General features: G+C 49.6%; 1 protein-coding gene across 1 annotated transcript in view; it reads left to right on the forward strand.

The window, feature by feature from the left end:
* SLC6A1 (solute carrier family 6 member 1) overlaps nt 1-20,386 on the forward strand; it is a 42,498-nt gene extending 22,112 nt beyond the window's left edge. Inside the window, exons 2-16 of the mRNA XM_030307408.1 lie at nt 576-638; nt 2,209-2,538; nt 2,945-3,076; nt 3,882-3,982; nt 4,850-4,959; nt 6,657-6,789; nt 9,614-9,748; nt 9,968-10,071; nt 10,393-10,517; nt 11,891-12,003; nt 12,419-12,550; nt 14,054-14,156; nt 15,747-15,847; nt 16,691-16,858; nt 18,755-20,386. Coding sequence (XP_030163268.1) covers nt 2,301-2,538; nt 2,945-3,076; nt 3,882-3,982; nt 4,850-4,959; nt 6,657-6,789; nt 9,614-9,748; nt 9,968-10,071; nt 10,393-10,517; nt 11,891-12,003; nt 12,419-12,550; nt 14,054-14,156; nt 15,747-15,847; nt 16,691-16,858; nt 18,755-18,859 — 1,800 coding nt within the window. The 5' untranslated portion in view covers nt 576-638; nt 2,209-2,300 and the 3' untranslated portion in view covers nt 18,860-20,386. The remainder of the gene's footprint in view (nt 1-575; nt 639-2,208; nt 2,539-2,944; nt 3,077-3,881; nt 3,983-4,849; nt 4,960-6,656; nt 6,790-9,613; nt 9,749-9,967; nt 10,072-10,392; nt 10,518-11,890; nt 12,004-12,418; nt 12,551-14,053; nt 14,157-15,746; nt 15,848-16,690; nt 16,859-18,754) is intronic.
* Nucleotides 20,387-21,124: the final 738 nt, after the last annotated feature.

Below are 21,124 nucleotides of genomic sequence, written 5' to 3' on the forward strand. Positions count from 1 at the left end.
CACACACACACAAAAAGGAAATAAAAATGACTCTTATAAACTAATCACTGTGAATACCTTAGGATATATCCCTTGGGTTTTGGAGGGTTTTTTTAATGAACCGATTTGGGGGTGGGGAGTGGGCAAAATTAGGATCATACCAAATGAACTATTTTGAGGTCTGCTTTTTTCACTCCATAAAACAAGGTACCGTCTCTCGTGTTCTTAAGGTGGTCTTTTACAACATTTCTGCATATTTGGTTGGAGGATGGAGAAAAATCTCAGCTGGGTTCGCTGGCTCCCAGTTGGGCCCTGAGGAGCTGCGTCCTCTCTGTCGCCTTCTCTTTTCCTTCTCATAAAATGATGGAGTGACATCCTTGCCTTGCCCTCAAGGCAAGGTCCTGAGAGGGCAGCAGGCCCCTTCCAGCATGTTCCCAGTGCCCCGTGGCCAGCACCACACTGCATGGACTCACGTGGTCACCCGGCGGGGGCGCTCAGAGAGAGGCTTCCCACACCCCTGCCGCTCTCCCCCCAGGGCTGCCCATTAGCCATTGCCTGCCAGCTCACCAGGGTCCCTCCTCATGTCTGCTTTTCAGGATCCCACCCAGGGGCTGCAGAGGGCACTGCTCTGGAGCTGACGCACCACTGAAAATCATCAGGTAACATCTGTAACCAAAATCATTACAACCATTTGTGGAGTTCTCTCTGTAAACCAGTCAGGTGAAAAGTACTCTTACAGCTATTAAAGCTTAGTTTTGCCACCCTTCTACAGGCTAGATAAGATTACTCCCATTATATAGATGAAGAAACTGAGGCTAGAGCAATAAAAAACAGTGCTTAGGGTCACTCAGCTTGTAAAAGGCAGACTGGAGATTTGAATCCAGGACGGGACCGAGCCCAACGTCATACACCGTCCTCTACCCCACGCTGCCTCTGGAACTAAAGAGGTAAGGAGAGTGCAGGGTGTAGGTGGGATATATCTTGGGTCAGAGAGGTCATGTAAACTAGTGGTCCTTCTTCAACTGATGGCTGGGACTGGCTCCCAGCATAAGAAGCTCCTTTTGCAGAATTTGTTAAATGTATGGATTCAGGATGCATCTCCTTGAGATTCTGATGTGGGACATCTGGCACGTGACCTGGGAATCTGCATCGTTACAGAGTTTTGCAAAGAACTTGGAAGCGTGGCCAGGCTTGGGGTTGCTGAGAAAATAGTAACAAGTCCCCACCATTTGCCAGGCGCAGGGTCCTCATTGAATAAGCAAAGAACAACCGCCCAATGAGGGACATACTATTATCATAACTCAATTTTTAAATATATTTTTAAATTTATTTTTTAACTTACATCCAAGTTAGTTAGCATATAGTGCAACAATGATTTCAGGAGTAGATTCCTTAATGCCCCTTACCCATTTAGCCCCTGCCCCCTCCCACAACCCCTCCAGTAACCCTCAGTTTGTTCTGTGTATTTAAGAGTCTCTTATGTTTTTGTCCCCCTCCCTGTTTTTATATTATTTTTGCTTCCCTTCTCTTATGTTCATCTGTTTTGTATCATAAAGTCCTCATATGAGTGAAGTCATAGGGTATTTGTCTTTCTCTGACTAATTTCACTTAGCATAATACTCTCCAGTTCCATCCACGTAGTTGCAAATGGCAAGATTTCATTCTTTTTGATTGCCGAGTAATACTCCATTGTGTGTGTTCTTTATTTATTCACTTATCTTCTTTATCCATTTATCCGTAGATGGACATTTGGGCTCTTTCCATACTTTGGCTATTGTTGATGGTACTACTATAAACACTGGGGTGCACAAGGGGTGTACCGCCTTCACTCACCATCTGTAGCTGGGTCACCTCCCTGTTCCAGCCCACGGTTAAGCCCCACCATTGCTCACATTGGTCATGGTTACTATGACCTCCGGGAATGAGAAATCTAGTTGTACCCCACGAGGCAAAGATGAGGAACACTTAATATTTCTGTCTGAATATTTGGTCTCCTCGGTTTGACAGATGCAGGTTTGACGTTAGCTCAGGAGCTATGAAGACACCACATCCCCACACACAAGTCTAGAAACAAAGGGTACTGCCCTTCCTCTCGGAGAAAGAGGGCTTATGAGAGAGCCTTCTCCAGCTCCTAGGTTGTTTGGGGTTATTTTATTTTTGTAATTTTGGGGCAACTCCAGGATCTTGCCACCCTTCTGTGCCTATCACCCCACCTCTCTCTTCTCCCAGGGTGACCTTGAGCCGCAAAACTGCTGTCCGCGTGGACCGGGGCCGACATCGCACGTCCATCTGCCAGGACCTCTGTGTCCAAACTCCGAGACATGGCGACCAATGGCAGCAAGGTGGCCGACGGGCAGATCTCCACGGAGGTCAGCGAGGCCCCTGTGGCCAATGACAAGCCCAAAACTCTGGTGGTCAAGGTGCAGAAGAAGGCAGCGGACCTTCCAGACCGGGACACGTGGAAGGGCCGCTTCGACTTCCTCATGTCCTGTGTGGGCTATGCCATCGGCCTGGGCAACGTCTGGAGATTCCCCTATCTCTGCGGCAAAAACGGAGGTGGTAGGTGCTGGCCTGGCAACCTCCCAGCCGGGCCTGGACCCCTTGGAGAGTGTCACACTTGGGCGTTTTCTGGGGCAAACTCAGGGGAAGGGGTCCCCTAAAGACTCCAAAGGGAGTACCAGGCCCCATTTCCTGTTTCTTGTCCCTTAACCAAAAGATTCCCAAAAGGACAAGTGTCCTTTGCTAACACCACCAAAAAGTTCACCTCTTCATTTTGCAAAGAACGGGGGACATAGTTTGAGCAAAGGACATCCTTGGACCTCAGTTTGGCTGTGGGTGCTGCTTTTGAGGCAGAGGGTAAGGATATCATGGCCGGGACCCGAAAACGCCCTGCCGTGATGCTCCCTCTGACCGGGGCTTCTCCAAAGCCTTGGGGTCATGAGCGTCTCTCTTCTCAACCCCACAGGGGCCTTCCTGATCCCCTACTTCCTGACTCTTATCTTTGCGGGGGTCCCTCTCTTCCTGCTGGAGTGCTCCCTGGGCCAGTACACATCCATCGGGGGCCTGGGGGTGTGGAAGCTGGCCCCCATGTTCAAGGGTAAGTCTGCAGAGTGGGGGGCCATGTGCTGGTGCCCCTGCCCACAGAACTATGGTGAAACCAGGCCCTTCCTGGCACTTCCATCCCCACTGGAGAGGGGACCTGCTCGGTTCGCTTCTGAGCAGAGTGGAGCCCTCACAAGGAGCCAGGTGATAGATGGTGGCATTGACTATAATCTGGGGTGAGGGAGGTGGACAGGAGTGCCCAGTGCAGAGGCCCTCCCCACACACACACACCAGCCTGCTGTCCTGTGAACTTACTTCCCTAGCCAGGGCTGGTGCAATTTTCTTTGCTTCCTTACTCAGTGCCTGACACTCAGATAGATATGTGGAGAAGCATTCTTGTCTGGCAAGCTCAGACTCCTGCCCCACCTGCAACCAGCCAGTGCTGGGCTGCAGACCCAAGTCCCCACTTGCCAGATGTGTATGACCTTACCTAAGTTCCTGCCTCTCTCTTAGCCTCAGTACCTCAATAACACCTGTCTCCAAGGGCCAGTGAGCTGGTGGGCATCATGGAAAATGATAAGAATGGCACTCACTGGAGTGTTATAATTTTTTTTAATGTTTATTTATTTTTGAGAGAGACAGAGACAGAATGCAAGTGGGTTAGGGGCAGAGAGAGGGAGACACAGAGTCCGAAGCAGGCCCCAGGCTCTGAGCCGGCAGCACAGAACCTGATGCAGGGTTTAAACTCACAGACCGTGAGATCATGACCTGAGCCGAAGTCGGACGCTCAACCGACTGAGCCACCCAGGCGCCCCATGTAATTATTCTATGAAATGTCATGCTGCCGTGTCCACTCCCAGGTGTGGGCCTTGCCGCCGCTGTGTTGTCATTCTGGCTGAACATCTACTACATCGTGATCATCTCCTGGGCCATCTACTACCTGTACAATTCCTTCACCACAGTGAGTGGACCCTTGCACCACCCCCTCCAGAAGGAGCCAGACCCAGAGCCTGCTCTCTGTCTACTGGGACTACCTTTCTGTTCACAGTGCTATTCCTTGGGTGGAGGGTGTGGTTTGTGTTCAGTGGTCCCTGTCTCCCTGCAAGTTGTAGCACCATGAACCAACAGCTGCTCTGGGCCAGCCACTGAGCCAGGTGCTTCATGGGGGCTAACATCTACTCCTCTTGACACCCTCCTTAAGGTGGCTTTTGTTAGCTCATTTCATATGGACCCAGACTTCCTTGGTTCCAATCCTGATCCCAGGATATACCAGCTGTGCAACTTCGAGAAAGAAACTTAACCTCTCTGAGCCACAGTGCTCATTTATACAATGAAGGTAGAAAGGAAACCTGCCTCATAGAGTTGTTGTGAGGATTAAGGAGTGAATATGTGCAAAAGGCTTAGGATTGTACCTCACAAAGAACAAGTACCGTAAAGTGTTCACTGTTAACATCAGTGTGCAGAGGGTCAAACAGGCAAGATCTCTTACTCAAGGTCACATAGCTAGGAAGCGGCCCCCAGATGAACACACAAGATATTGTGGTGCCGCTCAGAAAGCTGGTTTTCAGAGGGATATGATCAAGGTTCAAGTTTCAGCTCTGACATTTAGGAGCTGTGCGATCTCGAACAAGTTGCTGCCCCTCTCTGATCTCTAAAATGGGGATCTCAACATGACCTGCACCTGAGAGCTGTTGGAGAGGGGAGGCGAGGTAATGGATGGCTATGAGGAGGCTCGGGGGACTGTGAGGATGGACGAGGTGCGCTGGGACCACTGTTGCCATCCCCTGGGGGCTCAATTGTGTTTGTCCGTGCCCCTGTGCCTTTGCAGACACTGCCGTGGAAACAGTGTGACAACCCCTGGAACACAGACCGTTGCTTCTCCAACTACAGCGTCGTCAACACCACCAACATGACCAGCGCCGTGGTAGAGTTCTGGGAGTAAGTGTGGGGCCATCAGTGGTGGGGGTGCCTATCAGCCAGGGCCAGCAGGAGACAGAGGCACCCTCAAAAGGGTGATGGGAGCTGATGATGTGCGCAGGGCCGAGGGGGAAGCGAGGGAGAGTGAAGTCTCTTCCTCCTAGAGAGCTGGGCCATGGAAAGGGCCACTAGTTACAAACTAGGGAGAATGAATTGCTTCAGTACAGAGAATGAATTCCTGCCTTCTCTCTCCTCCTGACCAGTGGCTCCTGCCATTGGTCAAACCTAGCTAGAAGCCAGAGGACAAGGGAGCCAGCTATATAGGCATAGCAGCCAGCCTCCTGGGGCACAGAACAGAATGGACAAAGGTGAAGAGTGAGCCCCCGGGAGGGAGTAACCAGCACAGGACAAGGAGAATTGCCAGGAGAGGCCAACAAAATCCCAGCTCATCCTGAAAACCAGTCCAGTCTACTTAGAATCCCAGAGTTGTTTGGACTAAAGGCACACATGCACACACACACACATGCATACACACACACACACACACACACACACACACACACACACACTGTACATACTGAAGGCCGTGCTGATTGTATCTTCAGGAGAGCACATCATAGATTGTGTGTTGGGATATTGATTTTACTAAAAGGGGCCTTGGGATCCAAATCTCTTTGGCATGAAGGAGACATTTTTGTTGCGTAGCTTGAAAGGGTCTGGGAGCACTCTGGAAGGTTCCACAGCACCTTAGATAAGCTGCCAGGAGGAACTGTTCTCAGGAGGTGTCAGAACACGTGATGCTAGTCTTTGTGCAGAAATGTCCTTGGCTAGGTTGGTCTCCTTACAAATAAAATTAGATTCTTTGGCTTCTGCTTCTTTCCAGCATCTGCCACATACAAGTCTCTCACACCCATTCCGGACTGCATTTAGCCATTTATTCAGTAAACATTTCTTGAGTGCTCACTGTGTGCAGTGTGGTTAGAGGCATGGCAAACATAAGCAAACAGGCAGTCGTAACACCAGATGAGCAAGGCTAAGAGTGGGGGGATGCACGGGAGGCTAGAGGTGCCCCAAGTTGGTACCTGGACCAGCCCAGGTGAGGAGTGACATCTAAGGATGAAAACCACATAGGAAGGACAGGTGTCAGCAGGAGGAAGAGAATGCATGAAGGCTTGGAGGCAGGTGAGCGCAAGCCAGGCACAGGTGAGGGGATGGGAGTCGTCCAGGCTGATGAGCATTTGAGGGGCTTCAGGGGGGGCTGAGACTGGAGAGAAAAGTAGGGCCAGCCCAGAAGGGCCTTGCAAGGTCAGCCTGGGGAGGCTGGGCTTCATGCTGAGGAAGTAAAGAGCTATTCACTGTAGGGTTTTAAGCAGGCGAGTGATACGATCAGACGTACCACTTAGAAGGGCCTCTGGGGCTAGAAGGGAGTGGGGACAGAGCAAAAATGAAGGTGAGGGTCTAGCTAGGAGGGCACTGCAGCCAAACAGGTGAGCAATAAGGGTGGCCAGACTAAGGTTCCGGCAGGTCCCTTGAGCAAATAGCACACTCTCTGCCGATTAGTATAATGGACCCCACGGTCTCCAGCCAGCTCCTGGATCTCAGTGACCACAGATGTCAGCACAGTCCCAGTGGAGGATGTCATCTGTGTTCAGTCCCTGGGTACCCCCAGGTCACTCCAGCTCCCACGTGACTTTCTGTTCTCTCCACTGTTCCACCAGGCGGAATATGCATCAGATGACAGACGGGCTAGATAAGCCAGGTCAGATCCGCTGGCCTCTGGCCATCACCCTGGCCATCGCCTGGATCCTTGTGTATTTCTGTATCTGGAAGGGTGTTGGCTGGACTGGAAAGGTAAGGCCTGTGCACAGTGGGGACCAGAAGGGGACAGATCTACAAGGGGATTTCTGCTCTGGGCAAGGAGTCTGCACCTCGAGGAATCCCGTCGAACCTGGAGTGAAGCAGTTCTCTTCATCTCCCTCTGCCTTGGTTTCCTTTCCTGTAAAATGGGAATAATAACACTACCTACCTTCTGGGCAGCTCTGACTTACATACCACAATGCAAGTCAGACAGTTACACAGAGCCATGACAAAACATGTGGTAAACTTTGCTCAAGGACCATTGAACAAACTGTCCCCGCACATCTCCACTGAGCCAGGCCTTGTAGGGTGATCCAGAGATGAATATTCCACATCCCAGCCTTTGAGGAGCATCAGAAATGGATCAATGAATGGTTAAATACTCAGGCCCTGTTCTGGAACAGTCCTGAGTTTAGATCCCAACTTCCCTGTTTACCTGGCTAGGTGACCTTAGACAGGTCACTGCTCTGAAACTCCATTTCCTTCTTTAAAAAATGGGGCTCATCTGTTGGTTTGTCATGAAAATCAAATGGGGTGATGATTTTGTAAAGCTCTCAGCAGCTAGCAAGAGGAATTGTACTTGTTTTGTTTTTATTATTGGCAAGGGCAGAGCAGGTCAAGCTTGGAGGGGCGGGGAGGTCCATCCTGGGGACATCTGGGGAGCTCGCCAATCAAGTTAGGGGTAAGGGGACTGGCCTCACTCCCATTCCTTTCCCCTTAAAGCCCCACCCCAGGAGTCCAGGGTCAGAAGATGGCTCAGCCTGTCACTGGCCCTAGCCTGAAGGGAACTTAGAGACCTGTCTGAGTTCTTATAGCAAGTAAGGGAGAGAAGGGATTTGAACTGAATCAGGCAAGAGCAGGGAGGTCCAGACTACCTAAGCTGATGTAAGCAAAACAGAACCTTAACAAACATGCTTGGGCATGAGTGCGGGTGATGAAAAACTCACCAATTCCAGTCTGGTGGGACCTTTGGACCTACCAGGTTCTCAGTTCCAAATCCAGTGTCAAAACCTCTCGAATGTGTCCTTAGACTAGGCAGTCAGGAGGAGGGCACAGGTGTCTCCCATCCCGATTTTAAGAAACAGAAGAATGTAGGGGCTAAAGGCACTGGAAGAAATAGAGCTCAGCTTGAATCTCAGGCCCCTGATTCCTAGCTGTGTGTGCTCGGGCAATCTATTTCACCTCTCTGTGCCTCAGTCTCCTCATCTGTTAAGTGGATACAATAATAGTACCTTACAGGGTTGTCATAAAGACTGAGGAGAATAATCTATGCAGAATATGTAGCATATGCCTAGCCACCATATACCATATACTATGTAGACAATCACATGATATCAGTTATCTTTTGAGTGAGTCATCCAATCCAACAGTAAACACTTATTAAGCACCTAGTGTATACCTGACTCCATTCTGAACATGGAAGACAGATTAAAGTGTAAGACCTAGGCAATATATATTAAGCATGTTGTATGTCCTGAGTAGGCAGGTTGATTGTATCCATTTTCCAGACAAGAAAGTGCATGGTTCAGAGAGGATGAGAAATTGATCCAACGTCACACAGCTTATAGGTGCTGCAGGTGTTTCAAATTCCTTTTTCCTAATTCCGAGTACAGTGGTGTTTCTAGTGGATTATGGCTGCCTTTGCTAACCCTGAAGAATCTCAGATCCATTGAGGGAAATGAAACTATGAAATACAAGGGTTATTGAATTTGAAAACTGCTCTTTCACAACAGTGGACAAAGAAGTGTAATCTCAGACAATGACATCAGTCTTTTGATTATCAATTTGGCAAAAAAAAAACACCCCACGTACTTTTTAATGATTATACTCAGTGCTGGCACCTTTGTGGGGAAGGTGCACTCTGAAATGCTGGACAAAGTTCGGTTTCTGGAAGGTAATTGAGCAATATGGATCACAAGCCATTGAGAAATTTATCCCTTTTTAGTCATTAATTCTACTTCTACAAAATTTTCCCAAGAGTGGTATAATAATTTTCTGGACAGAGTTTTATATATAGGGGTGTCCAATGTTGTATTAGTGACATTCATATAAAATGCATAAAAAAGTTAGTGAAATTCACATAAATGGATAACAGTAGGGGAAACTTTAAAAAGGATGGTAGAGCCTTCTGAGGGACTATTTTGCATAATTAAATATCACATTTTTAAGAGACAATAAAACAATTTTTAGTAAACAAATAAAGTTGTATGTACTGTGTTTTTGAATTTTAAACATGTTAAATGAAGATGCAAGTACATAATTTGAGCATCACTTTGTAAGAAAATGTGATCATATATGCAAAGCAAATTCTCAAAAAGGAACATTAAAATGTTCACCCCCATGCTTTTATGTACTAGGCATTTATTGAGTGTCTCTTATATACCATGGGCCGTTCTAGGCACTGGGAAAACAGAACTGAACAAGACGAGCCCTCTCCTTCATGTAACTTAAATTCTAGGAGCTGTTGAAGGGAACTTTGTGTGTGTGTGTGTGTGTGTGTGTGTGTGTGTGTGTGTGTGTGTAAAATTTTCCTGACACCATATTGTACTTGAACAATTTAGACAAAAGTCAAAAAATAAAGGAGAGGTTGAGGGAAGGAAACTCCAGGTGCTGAGCTGGTTGGTTCATACTCCAAGGAGAGGCTTCAGAAAAGTGGGTAAACACAGCCAGTTAGGAATCCAGGAAGGCTTCCTGGAGGAAGATGAACTGGAAGTAAGCCCAGGGCCACAGGAGATACTGATGTAGGTGAAGTGGGGGGAGGGGAAGAATGGGCGCGCTGGAGTGGGGGTGACGACCTTGTTGCCAACTCTTCTCCCAGGTGGTTTACTTCTCCGCCACCTATCCATACATCATGCTGATCATCCTGTTCTTCCGTGGAGTTACGCTGCCCGGGGCCAAGGAGGGCATCCTCTTCTACATCACGCCCAACTTCCGCAAGCTGTCCGACTCTGAGGTGAGTGCCTTCCCTGGGACCCCGCCCCTCTGGCCGGGTGAAGGGCCCACCTGAGTCCTGAGCCACCGTTTACCAGCTTTAGGAAAAGTTCCTGTACCTCTCTATCCCTCATGGAAACCAAGATGGTTGCCAGGTAGAGCTGGTTACCACGTGTAAAAGGCCATGGGGCACTGTGGCAATGATTATAATTTTGACTAGTTCTTGATCATCCACTTACAGGTGTGGCTGGATGCGGCAACCCAGATCTTCTTCTCCTATGGACTGGGCCTGGGATCCCTGATCGCTCTCGGGAGCTATAACTCGTTCCACAACAATGTCTACAGGTGCGGGAGCCCAAGAGCCCCTTCCTTTCCGGCCCCGCCTCTCTAAGGTCAAGCCTGCACGTGACCACGCCCCCGTACAGACCACGCCCCCTGGCCTTTCTCTACTTTCAGCTCCACTCCTCTCTAAGCCTATTCCTTTGTGGCCACTCCTTCCTCTTCCACCCCTTCCCTGGGATGGGGTGGGGGCACCTGCCCTGTGGCCCTTCTCCCAGGCATCCTTTTCTGCCCCTGCCCCTCATCCCTCACCCCTCCTAACCACTGCTCCTAGATCGCCTCCTGACCAGCCCCATCCTCACTGACTCCGCCCTTTCCTCTCTGCAGGGACTCCATCATTGTCTGCTGTATCAATTCGTGCACCAGCATGTTCGCAGGATTTGTCATCTTTTCCATCGTGGGCTTCATGGCCCATGTCACCAAGAGGTCCATTGCTGACGTGGCGGCCTCAGGTTCGGGCCGCACATTGGAGGGCACGGGCTCCTGGGGTGGGAGGGGATAACGCGCGGCATCTGTGGCCATCGTCAACATCACCAGCAGCAGCCTGGGGACAAGCCTGCGGGCAGAGGGAAGAGCCAGTACACAGGCCTGGAGACAGGGATGAGTGTGGTGTGTGGGCTCCCTGGCATTGAGCATCACTATGTGCCAGGCAGGGCACGGAGCATTTTAGTTGGAAAGCATCTCTGAAACTTTCCAGCACGATGGAGCGGACGCTTTTGTTATCCCATTTACCAGGTGAGGAAACTGAGGCTCATGGATCACGTTCTCCAAGCTAGAAAAGTGGTGGAATTGGAATTGAGCATTGACCTAGCCGATCAAGAAGCCTGGGCTCTTACTCCCGTGACCATACTGGCTCTTCCAAGCACAATGCTGCCTTTTGCAGGGAGGAGACAGACTCTTTCTTGCCCCCTGGGATATAAACCTTGTTCCAACTCAGACATGCTCACCACCCTGACACAAAGTGCCTGAATCTTTGCTTTTGTCCCACTGCCAAACATGTCCTCATCAAGCAGGCTGTACCCACTCTGTTCACCACACAGTCATCAGTGGTGCAGGGTCCCAGGAGAACCCCAGGCAACCCTCACCTCCCTACTCACCCAAGAAAGCAGTGAGATGAGGGCCCCACTGTGTACACAGCAGAGGCCCTGAGGCTCAGGGAGGCATCTTCTCCATCATGGAGAACTGGGCCGGTCATGTGGAAAGGAACTTTCTCCACTGATGTCATCTTCCCTCCAATGGCCAGCTCATTTCTCTGGGACTCCCTAGCCGCCACCCCCCTTTCCTGAGCCAGACCCAGGGAGGATACAGTTTCTTTCCTTCTCCTTGTAAGGTTTCCCCTGATCTCTTGACTACCCCCTACCCAGATGCTCAAACGCAATATTGATCTCTTTAAGCCTTCTCCTTCCCTGTGCTCCCCAAAGGTACCACCGTCCAGGAGCCAGGACAGCCCCAGCATCATTCTAGACCCTTCCTTCACCTTCACTCCACAAACCAGCCAATACCAGGACCTGCCCTTTCCACCTCCTCACTATCTCTCCATTGGGTCATCTCTCTGCACCCGCACTGTCCCCACTGCTGGTCAAGCCACCAAAGTCCCTCATTTCATCTCACTGGCACCCTGGCCTCCAGACATAACCCTACTCCCTCCCCTGCCCACACGCACTCTGTATCGTCATCTAGGAAAAGGGGGGGGCTGATGACACTCACCCAAAAGGTTACTCTGAAGATGAAATGCAATAAAACTTAGAAAGTGGGTAGTGTGCTGGGTATGCTGTAGGGGCTCAGTACCTTTTTTTTGTTTTCTTTTTTACCCTTCGCTCCACAGGCCCTGGCTTGGCATTCCTGGCATACCCGGAGGCAGTGACCCAGCTGCCCATCTCTCCCCTCTGGGCCGTCCTCTTCTTCTCAATGCTGCTGATGCTGGGCATTGACAGCCAGGTGAGGATGGCCTCCCTGGCACTTTGAAGAGCCCCCAGCCAGCTTTGTGGGTCTGGGAATAAGCAGGGAGAGGAGGCCATTGTCTCAGGCCCCCAGGAAGATGGTCAAGAGTTTCAGACCCCTAGCCTGTTCCACCACATGAGACTTCAGGGATCAGCTCATCCACTTTCCCCATTTTCCAGATGGGGAAACTGATGTCCAGAGGGAAAGGACCCCGGCGAGTTCCCTGGACTGATGTCCAGAGGGAAGGGTCACAAAGAGAGGCAGAGGCAGAATCAGGCCGGGATCCTGGGGCCCTCCTAGCCCTGCTATCCCGACATTGCCGGACCCCTTGGGTCTTGCCCCAGAGAGTCAGGCTTTGGGTGGGTTGGGGCTGGGGTCCGCTGCATGTGGCTGACCTTTGACCCCCTTGAAGTTCTGCACCGTGGAGGGCTTTATCACGGCCCTGGTGGACGAGTATCCCAGACTTCTCCGCAACCGCAGGGAGCTCTTCATTGCTGCCGTCTGCATCGTGTCCTACCTGATGGGCCTCTCTAACATCACCCAGGTGAGCTCACTGGGCACGTGGCTCGCCTCTGGTGCAGCCACTTCCAGGTCCTCTCCACCCCAGCCTTGTACTGTGTCACCCTTCGTCTTTTCGTTGAGCACCATCTCTGTTCCAAGCCCTGTACACACAGCAGTGGGTCAGACAGGGTCCCGGCCCTTAGGGTGGGATGGTGGGAAACACACACACTGAGTTAGAAATGATAAGACACAGCTAGAGAATACAGCCCCTACCCCAGCCAGGGGCACCCAGGACTACTTCCTGGAGGAAGGGATACAGGGACTGTGTTTTTAAAAACTCATAAAAATTAACTGGAGAGTCGAGCTGGAGTTGAGCCTTTGACATCAATACTGTCTCTTCTTCTTGTTCCCACTTTGCTTTTTTCTATCGATATTAATGAGCACTCCTGTCTGCATTCAAGGCCTTCCTGGTCTAGTCAGAAGGCATACATATAGCTGATGAATTGTACAATAAATATAAATGACCCTAAAGCCATGAGCTCAGCCCTGTGGTCTGCTTTATGATCGGCAAAACTACCCCTGGATTCAAATATAGCTCATTCCCATAATATTGTTCATTTATTCCTTTATTCCTCCATAGTTGTTAAACACTCACCATGGGCCTAGCATTACACTGGAGATTCAACAGTTAACGTGACAGACACAGTATCTGCTCTCTTGGGGCTTACACTTGGGTGGGCAAGACTGACATACAAATTAGATCGTTTCAGAGAGTGTTCAGTGCCCCCCCCCCCCAAAAAAAAGAGCAGTGGGACAGGGAATGACCAGTGAGAGTGGGAAGGATGCTACCTCAGACAGAGTAGTCAGGAGAGGGCCCTTTGAGGAAGTGGCAGTTGAACTGAAACTCAAATGATAAGGAAGAGACAGCCAGGGGAAGATCGAGCTGGGGGAATAAAGCATAGCAGGTGCTAAGGTCCTGAGGTGGGCATGGGCTTGGTAAATTTGAGGAGCAGAGGGAGTGAGGGGACAGAGGTTGGGGGTGCAGAACCACATTATGCATGACCTTGCTGGCCAAAGCCATTTGTATTTTGTATTGTACTGCATTGCATTGCAATATATTGTATTGTATTGTATTGTATTGTATTGTATTGTATTGTATTGTATTTTAATCTCTCAACTTTTGATGTGTTATATTTATGTCTTGTGTAATCCATGGGAGGTTTTAAGCAGGGAAGAGACACAACTGATTTAACTTTGTGGAGAGCTGGCTCTAATGACCAGCTCCTCTCTCAGTCCTCCAGCATTCCCAGGAATGGGATGTTTTTCTTCCCCAGACATTTTCTTCCCAATTCCCAGGGAGGCAGTGATCACCTCCTCTCATAGTCACTAGGCCCTCGATGCTTCTTTCAATCTTCCCTTAAGCCTTCTCCTTGCAGCATCGTCTAACACTTACCTGGCCAGACTGCAAAGGCCATGTGGTCTGTGAACTGCGTGTCCTGGGCACTGGCCGGAAGTGGACCCCCTCTTACTGCTTTTCCTCTTTTAGGGAGGCATTTATGTCTTCAAACTGTTTGATTACTACTCTGCCAGCGGTATGAGCCTACTCTTCCTTGTGTTCTTCGAATGTGTCTCCATTTCCTGGTTTTATGGTGAGTGTCAACTCTCCTTCCTCCTACCCTCCCTCATTCATTCATTCAGTCAGTCAGTCATTCCTTTCTTCAGTTATCATTCAACAAAGACAACTTGAATACCAAGCCCTTTCTATACATTAGTTTACAACTGACCCTTGAACAACCCGGGTTGGAATGGCACAGTCTGCTTATTCTGCATGTAAATATAGTGCAGTGTTTTTTCTGATACTTTTTTCAGTATAGTACGGTGCTATAAATGTATTTTCTCTTCCTTCAGATTTTCTTAATCACATTTGTTTTCTCTAGCTTACTTCATTGTAAAAACACGGTACATAATGCATAGAACATACCAAATGTGTATTAGTCAACTGTTATTGGTAAGGCTTCTACTCAGTAGTAAGTTATTGGTGGTTACGTTTGTGGAGAGTCAGAAGTTATATGCAGATTTTTGGCTGCATGTTGGGGATCAGCGCCCCTCGCTGCTACATTGCTCAAAGGTCAACTGTCGTTAGTCCTTACAACAATCTGATAGAGTTAGCACAGGAGATTCTATGCTTAGAAGATAGTATAAAGGCGGGTTAAATACATTCGTTGGAAATGGGAGCCAAAGTTTCTTCATAAATTTTGGGATAAGAGCGTTTGAGATTTTATCTAGAAAAGTAAAACCAGGGGTTCCTGGGTGGTTCAGTTTGTCAGGCGTCTGATTCTTGATCTCAGCTCAGGTCTTGATCTCAGGGTCGTGAATTCAAAGCCCCACGTTGGGCTCCACAATGGGCATGAAGCCTACTTAAAACAAACAAACAAACTACAAAAAAAAGTTCTGAAGTTAAATATGTAACAAAAATGGGGCTATAATTAAAGGTATGCACTACCTTAGAACAAAGAATGGAGTAAACAGTGATTTTATGTGTGTGTGTGTTTTTTTTTATGGCCTAAGTTTCCAGACCCTGCTACGTGATAGTCCAAAGTAATCCTCCCCTGCACTTTGATTATCACAGCAAGACGATTTTGAACCATTTTCCTGGGTCCCTCTTAGTCCTTGATAGCCACTGTTCCTTCTTCACCTCCTCCTCCTCCTTGTCATCTCCCGCCTCACTCCCAACTGGCCTAACACTGTCAGTTCCTCACTGGTCAGTGGCTCTGCTTAGAATTCGGGCAATGCCCAACGTCAGTCTTGGGAACTTCATGACACCTGTGATTTTCTGCCAGCTTTGTGGTTCTTCTTTGCAGTCTGTCCCCGGTTGCTTATAGCATCAGATCATCAGGGGAAAACGCCCTGTCCAGCAGAGCCTTGAAGGAATGTCTAGGCTAGCTGTTGGGTGGGAGGGACATTGAGAGAGGCGGGGACATCTTTATGAGCATATCCTTTTGTTGGTGGGTATCTTCATGTGAAGGTGCCTGGCTTTCCCACACAATCCACATGCTGGGGGGTTTGGTTATTGAATGCTTAGATCGCGAGGACCCCAGGGAGCATTAGCCCCCTGTTACAGACAAAGAAGCGGAAGCTCCGAGAGGTCAGGTGACTTACCCGTGGTCATACTGCAAGAAAGTGGCAGATTGGGGCTTCGAGCTCATTCATCCCTGCTGCTCTTGCTCCAAATGTCACAGGTGTCAACCGATTCTATGACAACATCCAAGAGATGGTTGGCTCCAGGCCCTGCATCTGGTGGAAACTCTGCTGGTCCTTCTTCACCCCAATCATTGTAGCGGTAAGGACAAGGCTTGACCAGCCCTGTTAGTGTGAGGCCAGACCAGGCCCTGGGGCCACTCAGGTCCAGAGAGAAACTTCTGGAAGCAAAGGCGCCCATTCCGTAATAATACTACTGCCTCCCGTTTGCTGAGCGTCTGCTTTGTGCCCTGCATGGTACTATGGTACATTACACCATCCTCACAAACCTCGGCAAAATAGGCATTCTTGTCCCTGCTTTACCGCTGAGGGACCCAGGCTCAGCCTGCCAGCATCACCCAGCTAGTTGGTACTGCGTTCAAACCAGGCGGGCCCGATTCGGAAGCTCAAACCACGGGAGGCCTCTTATTCTCAGCATCCTTCATTGCCTTAGGCAGGAGGAAGCTGAGGCATGAGCAGGCCTAGGAGGGCTGCCCCAGTCCTTGGGGTGGGGGCTAGGCCACTCTGTATGTTGTGTCCTGCACAAAGACACTTGGCTGATGGCCGGCCAGAGGCTGATTTCCAGTCCTCATTCTGCTTGCCAAGCTGCTTATCTTGGAGGAAGGGTCCTCCCAGAGAGGGCACCAACTTCAAACTGGTCCTCCTGGAAGGACTGCCATTTTCTGCTGGTTCTCACAGAGAGGGAACCTTTGGCTATTGGTCCTTCCCGAAGTGGGTGCCTTTTTATATTCTATACAAAGATGTCTTATGTACCAGCAGTGGCCTTGGGTGCAGGATTCCCAAGATACTGGGCCCTTATGAGGGTCAACCTCACGGCGAAGGAGGTGGTCAATGGACCTATCAGCTTCAGGGTCTAGAAAGAGGCCTTGATTGTCCAATCTGGGTGACTGACTGTGCACCATCCCCTCTCCTCCACCCTCCGCAGGGCGTGTTCATTTTCAGCGCTGTGCAGATGACTCCTCTCACCATGGGGAACTACGTTTTCCCCAAGTGGGGCCAGGGCGTGGGCTGGCTCATGGCTCTGTCTTCCATGGTCCTCATCCCTGGTTACATGGCCTACATGTTCCTCACCTTAAAGGGCTCTCTGAAGCAGGTAAGCCCCTTCTGCACCCTTTAGATTGCTAGTCCCCTTACCCTGCTGTGCTGGGCACAGCCCCCTACCCTTGCAGAGCTCACAGTCTAGTTAGGATACAGACAGGCCAATATCCAATGACAATAGGGTGTTAGAAGTACCATGATTTGGGTAAATCAAGGAGGTGGGTTAGCCCTGCCTGGGCTGGGGAGGGTTAAGAAAGGCTTCTTGAAAGAGGAGATAGCTAAGAAGGTGCCTAAGGATGAGCCAGCGGTAAAAGTAGAAGCACAGAAAGAATGTTTCTAGAAGGGGATGGAAAGGAAACATTTGCAAAGGCCTAGGGGTATAAACTGCATATGGTGAACTGAAGGCAGAGCACTGTGACTGAATGGTAGAGAGGGGTGCAGAGGGGATGATAAGAGATGAGGTTGGGCATGTAAGAAGGTCAGGCTCATGAAGGGCTTTGAAAATTAGGACAAGAACTTTGGATTTTATCCTGAGGGCAGAGGGGAGCCTCAAAGGTTTGAAACAGGTGAAGGGTAGGGTCGGATGTATTGAGGGCTTACTCTAGACCTCTTTTGTGGGCTTGATAAAGACAAAACATGGTCTTACCCTCGAGGAAAGATAATGTAAAGCATGCTGCCCTCAGCAGGGGCCTACTAGCACATTCTAGGCCCATACCAGCTCTTTGTTAAATTATATGGACTTCTCAAGTGAAACAAGGCCATGTTGCAAGTACCCAAGTGCTAGAGACATTGATGGAGTAACTGCACGCTGAGATTTCACTGAGGAGAGGTGGATAATCAGAATGTGGAGGGCCTGGGATCAGTGGTTCTCAACCTTATTTCTACCAAGATGGACCTTCCAGACCAATCAGAGCCAGAAGAGGGAGCTCTATGGTCTGCGGCCTAAGGAGGACAAGGTGGAGGTTTGTGTGTAGCCCCTGGGCCAGGCTCCTCCTTTCACAGAGGGAGAAACTGAGATCAGGTGGGATAAAATACTTACCCACCCCTTGCAGTAAGTCATTAAGTCATTAGAGGAGCTGAGGCTTACAGCCCCTTCTTCCAACTCCAGGCCCAATGCTTTCATTTTCCATAATCCTCTGCTGAGTGCCCAAAGGCGGCCAGGTCTTGGAGTGGCAGAGAGGCAAAGGCAGTGCATTTGAGGAGGGGAGCTCAGCCTGTGTGCAGAGGCCCAGAGGTGGGCATCTCTGAAGACAGTGCGTTATCTGAAGGGACAGGATTTCGGGGAATATGTGTAGAGAAGGTAGTGGGACATCCATTCAGGAAATACATATTGAACACCTACTATGTGACAGTATTATCAGTGCTAGAGACACATTTTGCCATGAGAAAAATAGGCAAAAATCCCACCCTCCTGGGGCTTACATTCTAGTAGAAGAAGACCAACAATTAACAAAATAAAAATGTGTTAGATGAGGATGAGTACTGTGGAGAAAAATAAAGTAGAAAGGGGTTTTAGGGAGTGCTGAGCAAGGCCTTGCTGAGAAGGTAACACTGAGCCAAGACCTAAGGAGGTAGAGATTGAGCTGTCTAATTATCTGAGAGGAAGGATGTATCAGACAGGGCGAGTGCAAAGGCCCTGAGGCAGGTGTATGTTTGGCGTGCCTGAGGAGCAGTGAGGAGGCCAGTGTGGCTGGAGTGGAGTAAGTGGTGGGGAGGGCAGGAGCGGCAGGGAGAGGGTCAGCCGGGAGCTATTACAATAACCCAAATGTGACAGATGCCACTCGGCCCAGGTAGGAACATGGGAGAGTATGGAGGATGTGGGGGTGAGGCTGGAGTCTGGGGGCACTCTGAAGGCAGAACAGGCAGGCAGGACAGAACTGAAAGGGGGGTGGGGGAAGGGAGCTGCCGGTCTTCCTCCCCCCACAGCCCAAATTCTCTCCGGCGCCCGCAGCGCATCCAGGTCATGATCCAGCCCAGCGAAGACATCGTCCGCCCCGAGAACGGCCCGGAGCAGCCCCAGGCCAGCGGCTCAGCCAGCAAAGAGGCCTACATCTAGGGGCGTCTGGCGGCTCCCCGACCCGACACTCTCACCCCCCGACCTGGCTGAACGTGACCACCGCTTGCTGTCTGAAGATACCGTCTGTCTCAACCTACCTCGAGTGACGGCGAGTCCAGACATCATCACCATGCAGAGAGAGGGGAGGTGGGGGACAGTCACACCCCCGGTGGGCCCCGCCAGGGGCAGAGATACCCCACGGCTCCAGCACCTGTAGGCTGGTGACCTTTTTAATCGGGCCCCATAAGCATCAAGCAATCAGCCTTTGTGACTGTGTGGTAAATCCTTTTCATCCTGCCCAAGAGTGTGGTGTGGTGTGGCCACCCACCTCGAGGCTCTTAGTCATGTTCCTGACTGTTCTCTTACTGCCGAAACCCACGACTCTTATCTCGGACTTCGCAGGAGTTCGGTTCCGTCAGAACGCTGCTCTGTACACACGAAAAGGGCATTTCGTATAATGGGGATTTCCAGGGAGAGCTCACTCGTACGAAGCAGGGAGCCTGCGGAGCTCTTACTTTCATTTTTTTGTCTATCCTTCCCGAGGCAGCTGGACAAAACAACCCCCCCCCCAACCCGAGGACCTCCATCCTTGTTCCCTGAGCTGCATCTCCAGCAATCTGTGGAGCGTCCTTCCCTGCCCCCTTCCCGCCAGGCCATTCTGATTGCACCTGGCCCAACAGCCATCATTCCAGACGGCCCAGCTCTCCCTCGCTCCCTCCTTGGAAAACTGCCACAAGCACAATTGATTGTTTTATTGCCATTCTGGGGGCCTGAGGTCCCTCTGGGGAAATTCCCTAATCAGGAGCCCCAGTTTCTCTGAGGCTGCCCCATTTTACGGAACGCAGATCAGGTGCGGAGGAATCAAGGCGAAGGTTCGTCTGTCCTTGAGTCAAAATGGATGCGGTTCTCTTTCTGGCTCCCCTTTCTGCTGTGTCCTCACTGCCGCCCCTAGTCAAAATGCTGCCTTCTTCATTCATATTCCTCAGCGGGAATCCCCTCACTGCCAGGAAAAGCTCCCCAGCCCACTAACTGAGGAGCTAGTGTTAACCCAGACCACCCCCATCCGCCCCCCCCCCCCCCCCAAAGTGCTTCCAAGATTAAACTACTTCGTCGAGAAGTACTATTTGTTTCTTTCCGGAACTGGGCTCCGTGTTGGTGGTGGTGGTGCTGGTGCTGGTGGACAGCAAATCTGGCAAAGACACTTTCTTGCAAGTTCCGGTGACTCAGCGTTTCTCATTTGCCAGGAAGATGGGTTCCCATGTAGCAAACTGTATGTTGTGCCCCGTAGCTCCTTAGCTAGTTAGCTCACAAATCGTGTTTTACGACTAATCCTTAATAATTATGGTGAATTAACTGTGACCGTGGGTTTTTTAATCTCTTGTCATTCTCATCCGACAGTGACCAGCATACCAATTCTCGCAATAAGGTATGACCCTCAGAATATTAAGCACATCCTTGTAGAGAAAACAAAAAGTACGTGTACACGTAGAAAGGCACACACCTATACGTTCATCCTCGCGCGTGGTATATAGGGTCTTACTTGGTAACGTGTAGGGAATCTCAGACCTTTTCCTGAGGTCATCTGTAAAATAGTCTCATTGCTAAGGCATCCCACATGCCAACTGGTGAATCCATGATCAAGATGCTTACGTGTTGTTACATTGTAGGGTTTAGGATGAAAGGAACCCTTCACTGTGTCTCATGGTCCCACCTCCCCAGCCTGTGTGAATTCCTTTAGAATAAGGGCAGGAAGACTTCTGACATTCTCTTTGTCCTTCAATGTGAAACTAAGACCAAGTCTTTCCAAGATAAATGCAGTGTACTTAATGTTTGTAAGCAAATCTAATTGAGATGTTTGGCAAGAAATCCCCTAACTGATTTCCATCCAAACCAACTTATATAGCACAATATTCCGTGTCGTACAATTTCTGTGAGAACTGTGAATATGTGTACCTTTTTTTAGTATTTGCCCTGGGGGAGAAGATATTGTATTATCATATATGCTTTTTTTGCAATAAGGATTTATTCTCAGAACATCAAGTAAATCTATCTCTATATAAAAAAATATATGTAATATATACATATTCAAACTATATACAGAGCCTGTTTTAAAAAAAATTACACTATTATTTAGAAAAATTATCTGTTCTATGGACCAAATGTAAAATATTTATAAATGAAGATGCATTTTAAATGTCTATAAATGGTGTCATAACTAGAGCACGGGCGTTATGTACGTTTCTAAGAATTTAGAGGAAAAATAAT

Source organism: Lynx canadensis, chromosome A2 (genome assembly GCF_007474595.2).
Source record: "Lynx canadensis isolate LIC74 chromosome A2, mLynCan4.pri.v2, whole genome shotgun sequence".
NCBI lineage: Eukaryota > Metazoa > Chordata > Mammalia > Carnivora > Felidae > Lynx > Lynx canadensis.